We start from the raw sequence: 19,590 nt of genomic DNA on the forward strand, positions 1-19,590 counted from the left end.
GAAGGAAAATGTCAACCTCAGGACCCTAACCACCCCAGAGGAGAACTACAGGGAAATGCTTCACGTCTGACATCATGACAGCACTGGAGCCCAGTCTGGATCATTTTTACACATAATTGAATTAATTTTCCACTCCTAGGTTATGGGGTGTGAAATTTAAAGGACTCTATGCTATCCAGCCACAAAAAGTGTTCATGAAAAAGGTGGATATCCAGTTGGCAGGAATGTCCTTTCCGTTCTTTCAGCAGGCCGGTATTGTATACTTTACTCTGCCAGGGACCTACAATATGAAGATGAATAGGACACGGTCTTTGCCTCCAGGGAGCTCAGAGTCTAGGAGGACACTTCAGGACAGCTGCCAGGAGAAACCTATGTAGGTTATTAAAAGGCTTTATGACAGCCAGGGAGGGAGGATGGTGTGTGGCATTCCACACAGAGGAAACAGCAAGGACAGAGGCACAGAAGCAAGAAACTGGTGGCATGTGCAGCATGTTCCTGTAGTATCGGAAAGGGAGAGCTTCATGTAGGTAACCTTTTAGGGACCTTTCAATCCAGACATTCTGTGATTCTCTGCCTGCTTCCACGGTGGTCATTTAATCTTGTAAGCTTATTTTGGACCATTGTTTTTCTTCTTGGTGAGTGTTTTCATAGCCTGCAAGATGTATATATTAAGTACTCATTGCTTCCTGGGCTCCCTCTAGCCCACTGTAACTGAGGGAGGTTGTTTGCCACTACCCCTTAAAGCTGGCTGGACACATGTTTCCATTTCAGGTTATTAAGGACAGTTCTTAGGTGGCCAGGTTATCAAAATACATGAACAGTAAATGTTGCTTCCTGGGTTCTATCGCTCTATTAAGAGATCAGAAATACCATCAAGTCAAAAAGCCTCCATTCTACGGTAACACTTTTTCCATTCACGTCAGTTAATCTCTTCACTTAGGGTTTCCAGCTCCTAGAGAGCCTTCCCAAAATGTGCTCCTTCACCATCTCTTCCTATTTATTTACTTTTGAAGTTTTATTTAAGTGATCTCTACACCCCACGTGGGGCTTCAACTCACGGCCAGAGATGGAGTCATAAGCTCTTGTGACTGAGCCAACTAGGCACCCCCATCCCTTCCTATTTAGAAGTACACAGAAGGTTTCTTACTTAGGACCTGCATCTAATACCTCCCCCTGTATTTAAGTGGTCAAGAATTTGATCTCCTGTCAGACTTCCTGAGTTCAAATGCCAGTTTTTCCACTTACTGGTTGTGTGACTTTGGGCAAATTTACTCAAGCCCTCTATTTCAGTTTCCTCATTTGCAAAATGAAAATAACACCAATTTAATGCGATGTTTGTGAGAGTAAGGTGATAATAGGTGGGCTCAGTGCCTGGCATACACTTAAACACTCAGTATTTGTGCTTTATCTCCTGTATGAACTAATTATAATTAACTGATGATTGTAATACCATTGGTTCCTATTTCTCAGCTTCATTGCTCTATTTCATTTGAAACTAAAGAATGAAAGATAAATGCCTGCCATCACCTAGAATTGGGTTTTGGCCTTCAAGGGAACCTGAGGTTATTAGCTTTGGAAGCCGGCCTGTAAATTACTCCTTTAATTTATATTTTTCATTAAAAGCTCAGCTTGCCTCTTCTATAGGGGTCTTCTCTGGCCCTGAAACCCCAGTGTTTAGCCATAAAATAAGGTTTTAAAATTAAGGGTCCATAATTCTCTCAGCTCCCCACAAGGTGTGGATTAATGGAATTGATAAGGTGCACAGGATGTTATTTTTAACGAAAGCAAAGGCCTGGCCCTATTTCTTATCTTTGAAACACAAATCAAGGAGATACTGCGATTGGAGTGTAGTGTATTTATTTATGTATGTGTAGAGCTTTACAAAAAAAACCTCGGTTTGGGTGTCAGGAAATCTGGGTCCTAAGCTCTTCATCGCCACCAAGATGCTGTGACCTCTAACCCTCTGCACATTCGCTTTGTGACTTGCAGGTTGAACATTAGGTAAGTAAAGCGCCTAGTATCACGCCTGGCACACAGAACTGCCCCCCCTTCCCCTGTCATGACAGGTAGTAGGTCTCTGAAAATGCATACCATTAGGATAATGAAAATGGGTACGCGCGCCAGTGAGAAGGGGCAACCACATCTCTACACCTCCCACGGAAAAATGAGCATGGAAACAGAGTCGCGTTGCAGCTAAGACTACACTTCCCGCTGCCCTTTGCGGCCGGCTCGGTTTGCCTTACCCAGAATCGCTCCCTCCGCAACCTTGCGTCTTTCCGCGGAGGCCCCGGATGTAGAATCCCTCCCTGCTCGATGGGCGTGGCCTGGCAGTGGCTCTGAGACCTGGGGCTCTCTTATTGGTTGTGGTCCTTCCGACTGGATTGGAAGTGAAGGAGGGGGCGTGGGCCAAGGCGCGCGGCGCTCTAGCGACAGCCAATCAGAAGCCTGGTCGGGCTTTGGCGGGAGGCGGTAAAGCTGCGGCTTTGCAGATTTGGCGCGAGTGCGGCTGGGCTTTACTGCAGCTGGTGTATAGTTTATTCCGGAACTTGCCCTGAAGAATCCCAGAAGCCGTGTGCGAGAGACGTGAGAAAGAGCCAGCACTGAGGTACTCAGCCTTGTGAGGTGGAGAGGAGAGGATTGCTCGGGGAGGCCTAGGGCCCAGGAGGCAGCGGAGTTGGGAGAGCGGCTACGGCGAGGGCCGCTGCTTCCCCCTGAGGCTCGAGGTGAAGTGAGGGGAGAAGAGCTCAGATCGTCGGAGGTCTGGGGTCGGAGTAAGAGAAGGGAGTAGCCTGGCAGTCGTGCGTGGAATAAAGGGGCTGAATGTCGAAGGAGGGAGATGTTTCGGAGTGGGGTTGAGAAGGTGTGACGTGAGGACTGAGTGCAGGGTGGAGGGAAGACCGTATATATGTCAGGGTGCTGGGCCAACCTGGTGATAAAGACACACCCCGTGCCCGGAGTGAGGGAATTAGAAGTCCTGTAGAAGTCAGTTAAGATAAACTTTTTATTGCATCACTCAAGTGGTTAAGAATTTGGGCTCTGGAGCCAGAATGCCTGGCCTGCTATGACTTTGGGCTTTTGTGCCTCTGAGTTTTCTCCTCTGTAAAATAAGAATAGTAAGAGTGCCGACCTCTACTGTGTAAAACTTAAGTGAGTCAGTGCCTAAGGGGCCCCGAGCTGGCTCTGTCCGTAGAGCATGCGACTTGTGATCTCAGGGGTCATGAGTCGGAGCTCCACGCTGGGTGTAGAGATTCCTTAAAGTGAAAATAAAATGCTTATAACAGCGTCTTACACATAGTAGGTAGACAGCAAGTGTTTGTTATTATTGCTCAGATTTGGATGTGAAGTAGAACTGAATGCTAAAATATTGTTATCACATAATTTACTTATGAAATGTTGCTCATCGTTATAAATTCCATGTTAGCTACTTTTCCTTCATTTTTTACATATTGACAGATTGCCCTGTTCCCTTTTTTTGTACCCAGCCGTGTTGCCATCATGCCTCAAACCCGATCCCAGTCACAGGCTACAATCAGTTTTCCAAAAAAGAAGCTGTCTCGGACATTGGACAAAGCTAAAACTTCTGGTGACACCAAACTAGAACTGACCAATGTCCAGGCCTCACGCCGTTCTTGTGTAAAAATTCTGCCTCTCAGCCCCAGAAAACGTCTTGGTAAGCTATCCATTATAGAAGTACAACTTTTTGCCTGGTAGCTCTTTGTTTGTTTAGTTTGAGAGAGAGAGAGAGAGAGAAAGCATGAGTGGGGGGAAGGGGCAGAGGGAGAGAGAGAATGTTAAGCAGCTCCACGCTCAGCACAGAGCCCCACTCGGGGTTTGATTCCCACCACCCTGGGATCATGACCTGAGCCCAAATCAAGAGTCGGGTGTTCAACTGATGGAGCCACCCAGGCGCCCTGTGCCTGGTAGCTCTTGACCTCTCTTTCCTCAATAATAAGACGCCTAGTCCTTTGAAGCAGCTTCCTAAGTTCATTTAAGACCACTGTGTTCTTAAACTAGTTAAAAAAAAAAGACCACTCTGTTCACTTTGGTTATTTTCAAAATAGTTGCTAAATTCATTTACTGAACTTCAGAGTTAAGCTCCGTGTTGAGGTCACTTTCTGAACTGCTTAACAGTTCTGGTATTCAGTTCCTTAATTTTGAACTTAGTCGTCAGTGTTTTAAATGACCTTGCAGTTATTTATATAGTATTTTGAAGCTTTCACCTCATTAATGGTGAAATTAATAGAAGCAAAATAATAGAAGATTGTTTTAGAACAGTAGTTGGTAATCCTGTCTTGTTTTAGATCTTTTTTTGTTTTTAAATGAAGGGTGATGTGGCAGTATCTAAAGACATTTTTGGTTGTCACAATTGAGGGAGTGGCATAGTGGATAAAGGCCAGGGATGCTGCTGAACATTCTACAATGCACAGGATAGCTCCCTACAAGAATTATTTGGTCCAAGATCTCAATGGTGCCAAGACTGACAAACCTTGTTTTAGAGCAATGTTAAAAAATTTCATCCCACTAAACCCGTTTGCTTTCTGCCAAATAGTAGTAAGATTCAGTGTGCCATCTGGTGGCCAGTATTTGCTTCTAGATGAGAGGCATTTTATTTTGGTGGTTTTGATTATGGAAATTTGACTCTTGCTGAGAAAAGCAGAGATGTTCCAAGTCCTTTTACTATCCGCTACTATGAATGACCATATTTTGATTTTAATATATTTCAGGTGATGATAATCTGTGCAACACTCCCCATTTGCCACCCTGTTCTCCACCAAAACAAGGCAAGAAAGAGAATGGCCCCCCTCGCTTCCATACACCTACGGGGCGCAGATTGGTGTTTGACAATCAGCTGACAATTAAGTCTCCTAGCAAAAGAGAACAAGCCAGAGTTCACCAAAACAAAATACATTCCTCAGTTCGAAAAGGTCAAGAGATTACAACAAATTCTGAGCAGAGATGTCCACTGGAGAAAGAATCTGCATGTATGAGACTGTTCAAGCAAGAAGGTTCGTTCTTACATGTCAGCTGTTAGTACAGCCTCATAAACAAGCTGGTGACTCCAGATGAAACCCAGTGGATCTTCTTAGTCTCCTCTGTTGTATCTAATTGTCCTTTCACGTTTGACACAGGCACTTGCTACCAGCAAGCAAAGCTGGTCCTGAATACAGCTGTCCCAGATCGGCTGCCTGCCAGGGAAAAGGAGATGAATGTCATCAGGAATTTCCTGAGGGAGCACATCTGTGGGAAAAAAGCTGGAAGTCTTTATCTTTCTGGTCCTCCTGGAACTGGAAAAACTGCCTGTTTAAGCCGAATTCTGCAAGACCTCAAGGTACACTGAAAGTCTGAAATATGAAGCTCTTGCTAAAATGACACTTGGTTATTAAGGGTTAAGAAAAAGTAGACATGCTTAGGAGATTGAAGTCTTCCCTCAAATAAGATGTTTTTAGTTTCATTGTCTAAATCTTTCTTTTTTTTTTTTTTTAATTTTTTTTTTTAACGTTTGTTTATTTTTGAGACAGAGAGAGACAGAGCATGAACGGGGGAGGGTCAGAGAGAGAGGGAGACACAGAATCTGAAACAGGCTCCAGGCTCTGAGCTGTCAGCACAGAGCCCGACGTGGGGCTCGAACTCACGGACCGCGAGATCATGACCTGAGCTGAAGTCAGCCGCTTAACCGACTGAGCCACCCAGGCGCCCCATCATTGTCTCAATCTTTCTAAATGAAAGTAGAACTTATTCTCTTACATGCATTTAACTCCTCAAAGACGCTTTAGGTCCCATCAAACCTTTATCTGAGGGCAAAATATCTCTCATGTTTGCATTTTTCTAGAAGGAACTGAAAGGCTTTAAAACTATCATGCTGAATTGCATGTCCTTGAGGACTGCCCAGGCTGTATTCCCAGCTATTGCTCAGGAGATTTGTCAGGAAGAAGTATGCAGGCCAGCTGGGAAGGACATGATGAAGAAACTGGAAAACCATATGACTGCAGAGAAGGGCCCCATGATGTAAGTATTGCTCTGCTGCATGTTGTTCTATAAAAATCTGCAAGGTCTGTTGCCCACAAACTCATATTCTAGTCTCTTGAATTTATCAGTTTGTATAAAAAAAGAACATTTCCTATATTTGCTGTACAAGAGGTAGTTACATATGCTTAAAGGGAAAGAAGAGAGGAAAAATACACGTTTTAATTTTAAATTGGAAAAAATGTTTTTAAACTAATTGCTTGAAAAACCTGTATGTTACTTTTATGTGATGGTGGGGGGTTATCATTGTAACAGTGACTGGAGAGAGGACAGCTTATGACCTCCAAACTGGTGTCAGCTGTAGGAATGTGACTTGAGTCAGCCCAGATCTCACAGATTGGAGAGTTAAGGTGAACATGGATACTAATCACTTCTCTTTATATGTAGTGTGTTGGTGTTGGACGAGGTGGATCAGCTGGACAGCAAAGGGCAGGATGTGTTGTACACGCTGTTCGAATGGCCATGGTTAAGCAATTCTCGATTGGTGCTGATTGGTTAGTGTTCGGTTGCTAATGTTACAGGATGGTTCTAAAGAATTCTTTTTTAATCGCTTCATCTTATCTATCACCTATTTTATGTCAAGCCAGCTTTCTGCTTTCTTATCAAAATGAAAGTTACTACAAAATAATAGTAATTTTAACCTAAAATCAGTTTTGTGAAATCTGAATAGAAATGCTATAATACTTCATTTCAGAGACCGCTGATTTTTGGACTATCTGGTCCTATTAGTGAACAATTCTAAACCTAACTTGAACAGAGCATTCTAAGGTGACTGTGTACATCTTACCTAATAAGTATGGGTGGAGGGTGGGTGGCAAGTGAGAAGCAACAGTTAGAATGCTGGATTATAACTAGAAATCTTGTTCAGCTTTCAAAGGGTTTAGTTTTCCTTATAGGTGATTTGACCGTGATGATTGGTAGTATTTATCTCCTCAGGTATTGCTAATACCCTGGATCTCACGGACAGAATTCTGCCGAGGCTTCAAGCTAGAGAAAAATGTAAGCCACAGCTGTTGAACTTCCCACCTTATACCAAAAATCAGATAGCTGCTATCTTGCAGGATCGGCTTGATCTGGTAAGTCCCACCTACTGTACCACATTATGTATCCCTTGGATCAGCTCTGGAGGGGAAGCCTAACAGTCATTCTAAAATATTTTTGCTTAGATTGCTTTCCTTAGCAGGGAGTTCTGGTGGGCCATAGTGAGAACATTTTTATATGAATTTCCACCCAAGGCTCCGTTTATTGGGTGCCTCAGTGTTGGAATAAAAATAAGAGAAGAATCACTCAATACTGTTTTTTCCTCTTTTTTTTCAAGTTTATGTATTTGTAGTAATCTCTACACCCAATGTGGAGCTCAGACTCATGACCCTAAGATCATGCTCTTCTGAGTGAGCCAGCCAAGTGCCCTTAATCCTTTAAAAGAAATTTTTTTAATGTTTATTTATTATTGAGAGACAGAGAGAGACAGAGCATGAGCATGGGCGGGGCAGAGAGAGGAGGAGACACAGACTCTGAAGCAGGCTCCAGGCTCTGAGCTGCCAGCACATAGTCTGTTGTGGGACTCGAACATACACAAACCTCGAGATATGACCTGAGCAGAAGTCGGATGCTCAACCGGCTGAGCCACCCAGGCGCCCTGCCCCTCAATCCTTTTTAAATGGCCTTTAAAAATAGGGCCTATGAAAAAAACTTTCTCTTGAAAATGACCAAATAGATCTTATTTTAGTTTAGTTTTGCTAATTTCTGATTGCTTTTTTTCCCCATTCATGAACCTCAAGTACATGCTTACAGAATGCTTCAATGTGTGAAATTTCCATTTACTTTATGAGTAAAAAAGGCATCTCTTAGATCCTAAAGGGTGGCCAGTCAAGTTTAGACTTAACATGAAAATATGTATATCAGGGACCTAAATTACAGAGAGGGGGAATATTATACTTCATGTTGTCATCCCCTATGTCTTGTCCAAAGGTATCTAGAGATCAGGTTCTGGACAATGCTGCAATTCAATTCTGTGCCCGAAAAGTCTCTGCTGTTTCAGGAGATGTTCGAAAAGCACTAGATGTTTGCAGGTGAGTTATGGCACTGTCGGCTACTTTTATTAAAAAAAGAAATGATGTTAATTGTCTCATGTAACTCAAGTGAATGTGGCTTAAGAGGCTGCATTCTGCCACTTTTTACACTCAGAAAGGAGGACTTGTTTCTCAGTGGGGAGCTCTGCATTTCCACGTGTTAATGTCTGAAACATTATCAGTCCATTACCTACAGAGGGAGAAACAAATGAGATGTTGCTGGCACTCCCTGTGGTGATTATAGATTGGTTAATTACATTTGTATTAAAAAAGACTCCAGTTTACTTTTCCATTAGCTGGTCTCAAGCAGGTTTATTTATGGACCTGAACCATCTTTGCCTTTAGACTTTTTTTTCCTTCCTTTCCTTTTGTGAGCACCCCTTCCTCCTGTTGGTGGTCCCCCACAGTTGTACTCTAGACCTCTCTCTCCCTTCCCATCCTCTGCCCCTCCTGCTGGGGAAAGCCTCTGTGCTGACTGATGAAATTTCTTCCTTCCCAGTAGGGACACTGGGTCCATTAAAATGATACTTGCTGTGTTGGCCCGCTGGTCCAACCTCCCCCTACTGCCATGCAAAAGATCCAGGCCTGGCTTATGGCTTCCTGTGGGCAAAGTATTTTGGAGACAGCAGTGGGAGAGTAAGCTCTGCCTATTGCTAGATGGCATGATCCTGGATTTGAAAGTTTCCCCTAGTCAGCAAACTAGTTGGGTAAAGACTGCAACTATGAGCAATTGTCATGTAGGCTGGTGTGGTTTAGCCTACAATGTATCATATGTATATGTAGCCAAGGACTCCCCTTTTAGCTCCAGTGCATATGGGTGGTACTGGCTCTCTGTAGTCAGTCACCCACCCACATATCCTCTCTCCTATCCATGACATTTTTTCCTTGTTCAGAATGTTATTATTGGCCACATGTATGATGACCTACTTGGCATCTATAAGAGGAAACCATATAGTGTTGAAGTTTCTCAGATTCCCTGGTCCATGAAATTATTTCAAGGCAATTAAGTCCCCTTTAGCTGAGACATAACCCAGCTTCATTTAGGGGCTTTGAAATTATAAAACATGTGTCTGTTTTTGAGCTTGGTGGTTTGGTGTGGTGTTTGGTTTGGCTCAGCCTAAATTAATTTTAGAAATATTTTTTTATAGGAGAGCTATTGAAATTGTAGAGTCAGATGTCAAAAGCCAGACTATCCTCAAACCGCTGTCTGAATGTAAGTAGTTTATCTCCTTCCCGTCTTCCTTTATAATTGGAAGCTTAACTTTTCTGAGGAAAGGGGTAGAAAGATGAAATGAACACAGTTAAATCCACACTTATCCTGTTCTGTATTCTCTGTTTTTGGTCAATTTCATCTACTTTACTTCAGTCTGGCCTGTCAGTACTGTAGTCCATGCATTGCTGGAAATGAGCTCCCCAGGGTGTTATAGAAATGGCTGGGTCATAGTAAGTTTTCTTTCTAAACTCTAGAAATGAAAATTGTAGACAATAAGGCTTGCCCAGCTTCTCTCTGAGTTCTTGTGTTGAGTGCACTTTAGGTCTTGATATAGGTGAAAAGAAAGCCCAGTAAATAAGAGTCAGACAGTGAGAGAATCTAGTTCAACTTGGGATATCTTAAGCCTTTACACATGTGTAGGAGGGTGAAGATACAAACATGATATTGCTACAGTGGGCTGTTAGAAAAATGACAAAATTAATTTTCCTTTCCGTTAGCTTTGTTCTCTTAGTCATGGCGGATGTAAAATGGCCCTGAACTATGTATCTTGTCAGTATTTTAATATCCAGTGTTAATCTTTAGAAACAAGACAGTCCGATTTGATTGTTTCCTCTTTCACTCTTGCAGTGGTTGAGAGTTATCAAAATTGTTTCTAGCACTATAGTTCCATAGAAAACTCACTTTCTTTTCTTCCCTTCCCTCCCCTCCCTTCCCTCTTTTCTTTTCTTTTCTCTCTTCTTTTCCGTTCCTTTCTTTTTTCTTCTTTTCTTTTTTCTTTTCTTTCCTTTCCTTTCCTTTCCTTTCCTTTCCTTTCCTTTCCTTTCCTTTCCTTTTCTTTTTTCTCCCCCTCTCCCCTTCTCTCCCTTCCTCCCTTCCTTTTCATCAATTTGTTGAAAGGAAATCAATAAAAATATTTCAGAAGTAGCCAAATTCAGAGCGTATGCTAATTAATGGTAGGTAATATATACCAATGCATAGATTAGGTTATTGGTTTCTCTTTAACTTTTCAGATTATTCCTTTTCCTCAAGCAATAACATTTAGGCTTGTCAGTGCCCCTGTGAGCACCACTGGCACACACATAGCTAAAGGAGGTTGTAAGCTTCTGGCATAAATTATCAGACTAACTACATTCCTGTCTTTTGACCTCTGGTATGTGTGATTAGCTTTTAATGGCTCCAGAAAGCTATACGGAGGCTGATTTCAACTAAATATAAGAAGGCACTTTCTAGTAAATAGCAGTAACTGGGTTTCTTTGACACATGTGGGTTCCCTAGCTTTGAAGATATTCAAACAAAAGCTGGATAGATGATCACTGGTTGGGATTGTTTGGGGTAGGAAGCAAGAAGAGACCTCTAAATTCCTTTCAACTTTAAGATTCAGCTACTTGATCAGTGATCTCCAGTTTCTCTACTACCGCTGGTTCACAGCAGCATCCCATTTGTGGTAACAAAATAGAAGCAAATTGCTTCGGGGTGACTGCACGTGGTCTGAGGAAGTAACTTAGGCAAAGGTTGTTACAGAGCAAATCCCTCCTCTGTCCAAACAATGAGGCCACAGTCCTAGGCATCTCGTTGGCAGTTCCCCAACCTCCCGCCTCCGAGATGGTGCTATCTGCTAAGATATCCAATGACATTTTCTCAAGTGTTGCTCTATTGTAGATCAGCTTAGGCAAGTGAACCAAACCTCAAAGGTCATTTGGGGAGGCTATCTAGAAGAATTATGTAGGATTCCCTTTACTGTCCACATTTAGCCACTCATTTGATTCAAGATATTAGGTAATTCTTACAATTTCTTTTTCCTTTCTTAATTACCATGCACAATCATCCTTGCCTTAAGGTTCTGTTCTTTTTCATCTTCAAGATACTAAGAACTTCCAAGGCAGAATACAGTAGTTTTCTGTCTAGTCCTTCTTTCCTGAGGTGGATTTTGTCTCCCTGACATTAAATTGCATTCCACAGGACAAAATAGCTTGCCGTTCTACCCAGAAAGAGGAAAGCCCAATTTTCCAAGTCATCATATTTTTAAGGATAGCATTGTCTCTCATCCTTTGGCTTCTAGTCACAGAGTTGGAACCTCCGCTTTTGCCACCACATGACTGCATTTGAATTTCTTTCAGCTAAAACTTAGTATTATCTGTCTCAATGCACACGATATTTTAAAATTTTAATTAAGCTTGATTTATTTACTTTTTAGGTAAATCGCCCTCTGAGTCACTGGTTCCCAAGAGGGTTGGTCTTATTCACATATCCCAAGTCATCTCAGAAGTTGATGGTAACAGAATGACTTTGAGCCAAGAAGGGGCCCAAGATTCCTTCCCCCTTCAGCAGAAGATATTGGTCTGCTCTTTGCTGCTCTTGACCAGGCAGCTGAAAATCAAAGAGGTCACTCTGGGGAAGGTGAGTTGAGAATCTGCTTTGCAGAGCAGATATTGTCCAAAAGGCCTATTATGCTCCAGCTGATATGAATTAAAAATGGATTTTTAACAATAAGAATAAATATTGGTACCATATAAAAGGCAACTGGCTTTATTTCCCTTGGGTTGTGGTTGAGAATTTCCCATTAATTTCCTCCTCTCCATTTCTTCCTCTTCCTAAGAAATATATAGAGCTCCTCTCCTGCATTACAGTACAGTCTGTTGGCAATGTCTACAGTGTGCCTCTTTGATGATTTGATTGAAAAGAGGGAAAATTAGGGTATTCAGATAACCTACAAATGCGAACTCACAATTTAAAAAAAAAAAAAAGATTATAAAGTTACAAAAGATAGAACTTTTAAACAACTTTTGTTCTTCCTTATTCCTCCCAGTTACATGAAGCCTATAGTAACGTCTGTCGCAAACAGCAGGTGGCAGCTGTGGACCAGTCAGAGTGTTTGTCACTTTCAGGGCTCTTGGAGGCCAGGGGCATTTTAGGATTAAAGAAAAACAAGGAAACCCGCTTCACAAAGGTACAACTAACTGCTTCTTTGTGATAATGCTTTTAATTGTCATGTTTTGGAGAGATTATCTTTTGCTAAAGTAAAGATTTAAATATGACCACAGTTAGGTAAACAATTTTTTTTGTTAAGTAGAGTTAAAGATCTGTGAGGATGGGGGGCACCTAGTGGCTCAGTCGGTTAAGCATCTGACTTCAGCTCAGGTCATGATCCCACTTCAGCTCAGGTCACGATCTGGTAGTTCATGGTTTCAAGCTCCTTGTCTGAGCTGTACTGACAGCTCACAGCCTGGGGCCTGCTTTGGATCTGTCACTCCCTCTCTGCCCCTCCCCTGCTTGCACTCTGTTTCTCAAAAATAAACATTTTTAAAAATTAAAAAAAAAAAAGATCTGTGAGGATGGGGCAATGGTATGAATGAAGCATTCTCTGCGGGCCATTGACTTCTTGCCTCTTGTGACAGAAGTTCAACATGGTAGAAATGTGTGTAATAAAAACTTAACTTTTGTGAGTTCTCCACCATGAAAAGTCTTTTTCTCTTCTTTCCAGGTGTCTTTGAAGATTGAAGAGAAGGAAGTAGAGCATGCTCTAAAAGACAAAGCTTTAATCGGAAATATCTTAGCTACTGGATTGCCTTAAATTCTTTTCTTTTATACTAATGACGCTACCTGAAAGTATCCAGCTGGCATTTAGAGATCTATGGAGTCTTCATTTTAGTACTTTATCCATTCAGTGGCATTCAATGGTAATTTGTGAAAACAATATGACCTTTTTTTAACATGAAACTGATAAATTTTAATCTATGGATTCATGAATATTAGTGCAGAATAATAATTTGGGGTCTTATTTTATGCATTAAAAATTACCAAGTAGACCTTTTTTAATTATATTCACTACCTCCACCTCTTGTGTATCTCTAACCAATATGCTTATATTGCAGTACACAAGATTTATGTTGTGGAATGTGCCTGTATTTACCTCTTAGTTTCTTCAGACATTGGCATATTTTAAAGAACCTTGGGGCTAGAGTAAGAAGAGAGAAAAAGGATGTTGCAGGAAAATAAGCAAGTCCACGTGGAGATCTGGAGATTTGATCAAAGAATTTCTTTCTTTTTGGAGGATATTGTGTTTGTGTTGCAAGTGCTTCCACAGTGACATTTTAAAGACTCATTGAGCTTCTTGGGCACTCCCAAGGCTGTGGGGGTGGTAAAGGGACAGTAACTGTACGGATTGTGAATACATTTATTTTCAAGTTGCATCCTTTGTCTTTTTAAGCATGCACATTTCAAGAGAGCTCAGACTTTCAGAAAACCATGTGAAAATTTCTCCCCAAACTGTCCCACAGTCTTAGCTGCCCTCAGATGAAGCCACTTGTTTCCAGATGCTTTCGTTTGGGGTTGGATTTTCATCTGAGCCTTTTCATCTGAGCCTCAGATTTTTCCAGTCTTATTAGATAAATTAATCCATGTGGCTACTCAAGTCTTCCCTTTGCTTCATTTGGTTTCCAGTGGCATTCAATGGTAATTTGTGATGGGGACACCAGAGGGCACCATTATAACACTGACTACCTTAAAACTGCAGGCTTGGGGCTGGGGTAGTTTTGAGGGAAGGGGGAGAAAACCAGTTTGATCCCTTTGGGAGATTACTATACTTTTATAACTCAAGCAGATGCTTGGAATGCAAACCATGTGCGATGTGAATGGTCTGAGAGCCAGTGACCAAGTCTGTGCTCACTGAGCTCTTTTACCTCTCGGACAGGACTTGAGTTGGGGAACTTGATATTGTACAAATGATCTGTTGGCCAGTGTTTCATTCATGCTGCCCACTGTATCCTTGTAATGCGATCTGGGCCACGGCAGATGGTATGGGATAGAAGAAGGACATGCAGAGAGAGCCCTCTGAAATGAACACTACCCACCGGTGGGTGTGGCAGAGCATTGTCTGTACATGAGAGTCTGAATGTCGTTCTCGCCTTCTCACCTTTACCAGGTTACTCCCTCCCTCTGAGGGTCATCTGTGAGTGGAAAACACAGTTCTGTACCTAGAAGCCTGAGAGTGTCTGGGGCTACAAGGGTTAACAAGCATAATTGCAAAGATTGTCCGAAGGCTGATGGAAAGCAGAGACTGAATGGGATTGAGAACAGATGCGAGGCTTGATTTAAATTACATTTTATTGGATGCTGCAGCCTTAAGAGACGTGACTGCTTTACAGTTTGTTTCCACACTGTGGGCAGCTGCTGTCTGTTCTGTGTCCACAGTAGGATCCTGCCCAAAAAGGAGCGGCCTCCCCACCTCGTTGTGTTTGAGGCTTGGCGCCTTTCTCTTAACTGTAGGGCTTGAGTCAGGAACATGGCTTGACTCGCAGTGGGGCTGCTATGTATCCTCCATGGCTCTGAGCCAAGATTGCATTTGCAGATTCAAAAGGGCGAAATTTCTTTCCCCTCTACCTCTTTTCTCTCCCTTTCCCCTGGTATTTGGAAATAGGGTTTTTTGTGTACTGGTTTGTTAGTTTCCTTTCCTTCAGTTCTCCCCCCACTGTCAATTTCTAGGTCATTGCTGCTCTTAAGACTTCAGCAATTGGAACAGGGTTGGTTCTGTCAATGATGCGTGAAGCAGACTTAGAGTCCCTGCTTGGCTTCCACTGCCCTTGTGGGAGCAAAAGCTGATGTATGTTTGTCAGTGAAGTCTTAAGTGTAATTCAGACAGCCAGAGAGCAGACTGAGAGGAGGAAGAAAGTGCTTTTCTTACTGGCGTTTCTCACTGAAGCTGAGAGCTATGGGAAGGTAGTGGGATTTTTAGAGGGATGGGCCGGACTTGTGGTTACTAGTTTTTGCCAGGATTGTAGCCTGTTTCACATAGAGTAGTGGCAAAGATGCTGACCTACATTCTTCCTCTTGAAGGTGGTGGGGTGTGTGTCTATATCCTGATTTATATTTCTTCACAGAAGCAGATTAAGCTTCCGTAGAGTGTTGATGGGTATTGCCGTGGAAAGAACATAGACACAATAAAATTGGTGTGTTTCAACCCCAGAGCTGCCGCTGACATTTCTGGCTCAGTGAAGACTTGCCTGTGGGTAGATAACTAACTGGCAAGATTGTGTGAGGTCCAAGCTACCCAGAGATCAAAAATATTGGCAGAGCTCTATTTGCTACCCACCCCCCATCCACTGCTCCCTGCCTTTATTAAGTGCCCTTTTAAGATTGACCAATAAGAACTGGGAGGTAGGATTGAGATACTTCTTGAGGATCTTCAAAAATATCTATTGAGAGGTGTTGCCTTGACTACCGAGGGAGACCAAAAGAAAGAGCCAAGATGTTACTTACCTTTGTGTCTGTCCCCAGCACCTAGTACAGCGTTGGGTACCTGCTAGGTATTCAGTAAACAGTCATTGAATGGACGGATAAATGAACCAAGGAAGACACTACCTTTTCCTCCATCTCGAGGAAACACTGTTGGTGTTTCTGCACGGAGGTGGAGCAGGGCCCTGTAAAAGAAGGGTGCTCCATCTTACAAGATGTGTCTTGACACATTGTGGAGCATTTATTGGTCTCACAGATGCGTACCAATCGCTCCCTCTGATGTAGTGGCATTTTGCTTGAGGCAACTTCCACACTGCTCCCAGGAAGCCTCGGGTTTGGGGAGAGGGAGTCCTACCCATGGGCTGGGAAGATGGGCACCTGTCTGGATGTTACCTAGTGTCCCTAGGGATTGGCCAGAAGCTTTGCCTCCATTTGGCAAGGGATCAGGGAGGAACACACCTTTGGTGTCCCACTTTGTAACTTTTGAAGAAAGTGGTGATCTCAGGTTCTTCCTGAAAATCTGAGGTGCCCTCTAAGACATTCCCCTTCATGCTGCAAACAGCACTGGTCTCCCTCTTCTCAGAAGTGCATTCTGTAGGGGGAGAAGGTGTGCCCTCTGGCCTCCCTTGATTTTCAACCCCAGCCCCAAGGCACTGGCAGTAGAAGCTAATTGGGTGCAAGGGGCCTGGGTAGAGGCTGTCTGAAGACTGGGGAAAGGAGAGAGCCAGCTCCTTTTTTAAAAAGCTCTAATTGAGTTCTGAATCAGCCTCCCTCTCTTTGATCCCTCCTCTGTTTCCCACACTGCCTGAAAGAGCTAGATCAGCACTTTATAACAAGGGTGCGCCTGCTCCCCACACCGCCCCCCTCTCCCGACGCGCTCTCCGCTGCCGCCATCCACTGCTTGTCTCCTTCAGTTAAGATAATGAAGATGCTGAGAGATAAAATGTGTATTTAATAAGGGTGGGGGTAGGGAGGCGGAAAGGGGCAGCCAGGGCCTTCCCTAGTTTGGGGCCTAGCCAAGACTCAAGCTGAAAGCAAAGCTGGAGTAAGACTTGGCCCCAGGGTGTGGGGGTTTCTGGGCCTCAATCCAGCTGACTTCACTGCCTGCTGTTTGCCCTAAATTCCCCCACCTCCACCCTCTCACCCCCACACTCCTTTCTTTCCTCTCTCCTTGCTCCCCATGGGGAAAGGGAATCTTGCTTCAACTTTATTTTCAGCTGGTAACTTGGCCTTTGGTGCGGTGCCCCCAGTCCCCGAGTCAGCTGCAAGGTCGGGCTAGGGCAGCCCCCTCTAGCTAAGGCCTGCAGAAGCCTTGGGTTCGCGGTGGGGGGTGAAAAAAAGCTGGAGTTAATGAAGACCAGCTGCTAGTCTGGGTTCTGCCTGCAGTTAGCTGGAGGCCAGCCTTTGGTGGTGGTTGAAGGTACAGGGGTGCGTGACCTCCGTCCCTGGGCACAAGGATATCCTGTGGCAGCTGAGGCTTGCGCTCCTCTCTGGGCTCGGTTTTATCCTTAGTTTGTAAGAGAGGAGTGCGTTTCCCTCTTGCCCTACTCCTCCCCTCTCCAAATAACACTCGCCCTTATTGGGCTTTATAACTGTAGTGGCGGCCCAGCTGAGATCTGAGGATCTCCAAGTTCTTTTGTAAACACTCATTAACTGCCTGGGAAGAACCAAGAGCCCTGGTTAACAGCTGGGAGGGAACTGAGGCACGTTAGGGAGAAAGGCTTGACCTGAGCTCACCCCATGGACTCCACCCTGGGGCCTCCATCCTTCCTGTCTAGCTCCTTTCCTCAGTAATTCCTATAAGGGGGAGAAAGATGTGGGTGAAACACTGCTGCCCTCTCCCCTTCTAGGAAGAGGCCATACTTTCTCCCTGCCCTTGAATCTGTCCCTGACTACCTCCTGCCCCACAGAGTCCCTTCACCCCATGACACTTTCCCTGCTCTGCTGCTGCTGCTGCTGAAGATGCATGCAATTCTCCTTGCAAAATACTCTCACTCCAGCCCTCTGCAGCCCTCCCATCCACCTTTCCCTGGCCCACCAACCCCAAACCCCAGTGCCTCCTTTTGAGGTACTTGGGAAAATCACCTATCCTAAACTGGGCCTGTAACCTTGAAGCTGATCTAATTGTGCTAAGAGGTCCCTCTGTCCCTTGTATTTATCCCAAATGGTAGCTGGGAAAATACTCTTTCTTTACTGAATTCATTCTGGTAAAGTTTCAGGATTAAGGGCTGGGCAGCGGCACTGGTTGACCCCTATGTGTTCTGAATCTCGTCCTTCTGCTGACAATTGCCATTTCTGGTGATAGGTGTAACCCAAAGCCCCCCAGCTCCACCTGCTCATACTCTCATCTGTATGTGCATGTCTGCCCACTTTAGCACAACCCCAGGTACACACACCCTAGCTAGGATATGAAACTACCAGTTTCCAACTGCTATGGATGTCTCATCGCCCTTTTACTTCTGGGGAAATCGCCCTCCCCTCCCCTGGGTGGCGTCCTAGGTACTTAGGAATAGTGGGGAGGGATGGGGAGATTGTGCTATGTCTCTGAGGGGCGGGATAGGAGTGAGCACCTGTCCAAAATGCATACCTCCATCCCCAAATTCTCAATGGCTAAGTGGCTTAACAGGAGTGGTAAGGAAGGAAATCTTAACCCCCATCTTCAACATCAAAGCCCAAATCATCTGCTAGGGGCAGGAAGGAAGAAATGTCCTTTTCCTCTTGTCAAATATTATCCTATCTTCAGCTAAAGTCATCCATGTGCTGTGTATTTGAGACTGAAGACTGTTCCGGTCTCCAGCCCATGACTGAGACACCCTGCTTTCTCCCAGTGAGTTCCTTCTCCCCCCATCAGTCAGCTCTGCACCCGCTGACCCAGCCAGGGCTGGTGGAAGAGGGCGGGGAGAGCTTACTGTTTGGCGAGTGGCCTTTAGGACCCAACGGAAACCCGTGCCTCTTGCAGCAGCCTAACCCAGAAGCAGGGGGGAATCCTGAATCGAGCTGAGAGGGCTTCCCCGGTTCTCCTGGGAACCCCATCGCCCCCCTGCCAGCACACACCTGAGCAGGTAGGACCGCGCACGCCCCTTCCCAATTCCCCCTCGGCCGCCTTCCGCCGGGCTTCTCCGCTGCTGATCTGGTCGTTTCCCTCTCGCCAGTTCAGGCTTTCCCCATCCCTCCTCCCCCACTGATCACTGTGGTCCGGGGAGGTGGGAGCCTGGGAACAGTGGGGTGTCTGAGAGCTCGGAGCCCCCCCGCACCCTGCAGCGCCCTTCCCGCGCTCCCTCCCAGGCATTCCCCGATCTCAGGCTAAGAATGGAAAGTGGGGGGAAGGTCTGCCCAGGCCCCACGCCCTTGCACCCTCCTTTGCAGTATTGCCTAATCCCCCTTCCCCCACCTCACCTCGACAGGAGAATTTACAGTGCTGGGGTGATAGTGGAGGGAGCAGGAGAGGAACCAGAGCCTTCCAGGGGGATTTGTCTCTCGCTTCCTCCTGGCCTCCCCGCCCCAAGAGCTTGGGACTTTGGTTTGCCCCCAACTCCCTACTCACCTTGTAGGGGAACTAATACCCCTTTCCAGATCTCACACTTAGGTGGCTAAAGGCTTTGCTGGAGGGTAGTGGAGGTTGTGAGCAGTTTTCGGTGACCTGTTCCTCTAGGGAAAGTTCTTTCATTCTTTCAGCTTAGAGCCCCCATCACTGCCAATACCTCAGCACCTATTGCAAAGAACCCCCCCCCCAACTACGTGTGTGTGTGTGTGTGTGTGTGTGTGTGTGTGTGTGTGTGTGTGTAGACCATGTGATTTTAAATCTACAAGCTTTGGATAAAGGTGGCTGCGTGCATTGAAGGGGAGAGATCCCAGAATGTGGCCCAGGCCAGAACAGGCTCAGCCCAGATGGCTGGGGAAGGGGGTGTGGACCAGATCTGGGAGGCCACCCAGCCATGCCAGCTCCCTGGGCTCCTTGGCTTTCAGAGCCTCAGGCTCCTGGTGTTACCCCAAAGCTTCAGCCCTCCTGCAGGCTCTCTGGGAAAGGGTTGAATGGCACCTACTGTTTAC

General features: G+C 44.9%; 1 protein-coding gene across 4 annotated transcripts in view; it reads left to right on the forward strand.

Annotated features, from left to right (window-relative positions):
* Nucleotides 1-19,590, forward strand: part of CDC6 (cell division cycle 6) — a 45,266-nt gene that overhangs the window by 5,118 nt on the left and 20,558 nt on the right. The window contains exons 3-14 of one of the 4 annotated variants that reach the window (XM_047081251.1): nucleotides 3,483-3,670; nucleotides 4,725-5,006; nucleotides 5,130-5,329; nucleotides 5,831-6,006; nucleotides 6,412-6,518; nucleotides 6,961-7,100; nucleotides 7,996-8,096; nucleotides 9,245-9,309; nucleotides 11,504-11,706; nucleotides 12,116-12,256; nucleotides 12,791-12,986; nucleotides 13,182-13,499. In XM_047081251.1, coding sequence (XP_046937207.1) covers nucleotides 3,496-3,670; nucleotides 4,725-5,006; nucleotides 5,130-5,329; nucleotides 5,831-6,006; nucleotides 6,412-6,518; nucleotides 6,961-7,100; nucleotides 7,996-8,096; nucleotides 9,245-9,309; nucleotides 11,504-11,706; nucleotides 12,116-12,256; nucleotides 12,791-12,880 — 1,680 coding nt within the window. In that variant the 5' untranslated portion in view covers nucleotides 3,483-3,495 and the 3' untranslated portion in view covers nucleotides 12,881-12,986; nucleotides 13,182-13,499. Of the gene's footprint in view, nucleotides 1-4; nucleotides 2,724-3,482; nucleotides 3,671-4,724; nucleotides 5,007-5,129; nucleotides 5,330-5,830; nucleotides 6,007-6,411; nucleotides 6,519-6,960; nucleotides 7,101-7,995; nucleotides 8,097-9,244; nucleotides 9,310-11,503; nucleotides 11,707-12,115; nucleotides 12,257-12,790; nucleotides 12,987-13,181; nucleotides 13,500-19,590 lie in introns of those variants that run through there. The other 3 variants (XM_047081253.1, XM_047081254.1, XM_047081250.1) reach the window with 3 other exon arrangements.

This window comes from Lynx rufus, unplaced genomic scaffold (genome assembly GCF_022079265.1).
Source record: "Lynx rufus isolate CCGP_SWC_20201006 ecotype Redwood Valley unplaced genomic scaffold, mLynRuf1.p SCAF_18, whole genome shotgun sequence".
NCBI lineage: Eukaryota > Metazoa > Chordata > Mammalia > Carnivora > Felidae > Lynx > Lynx rufus.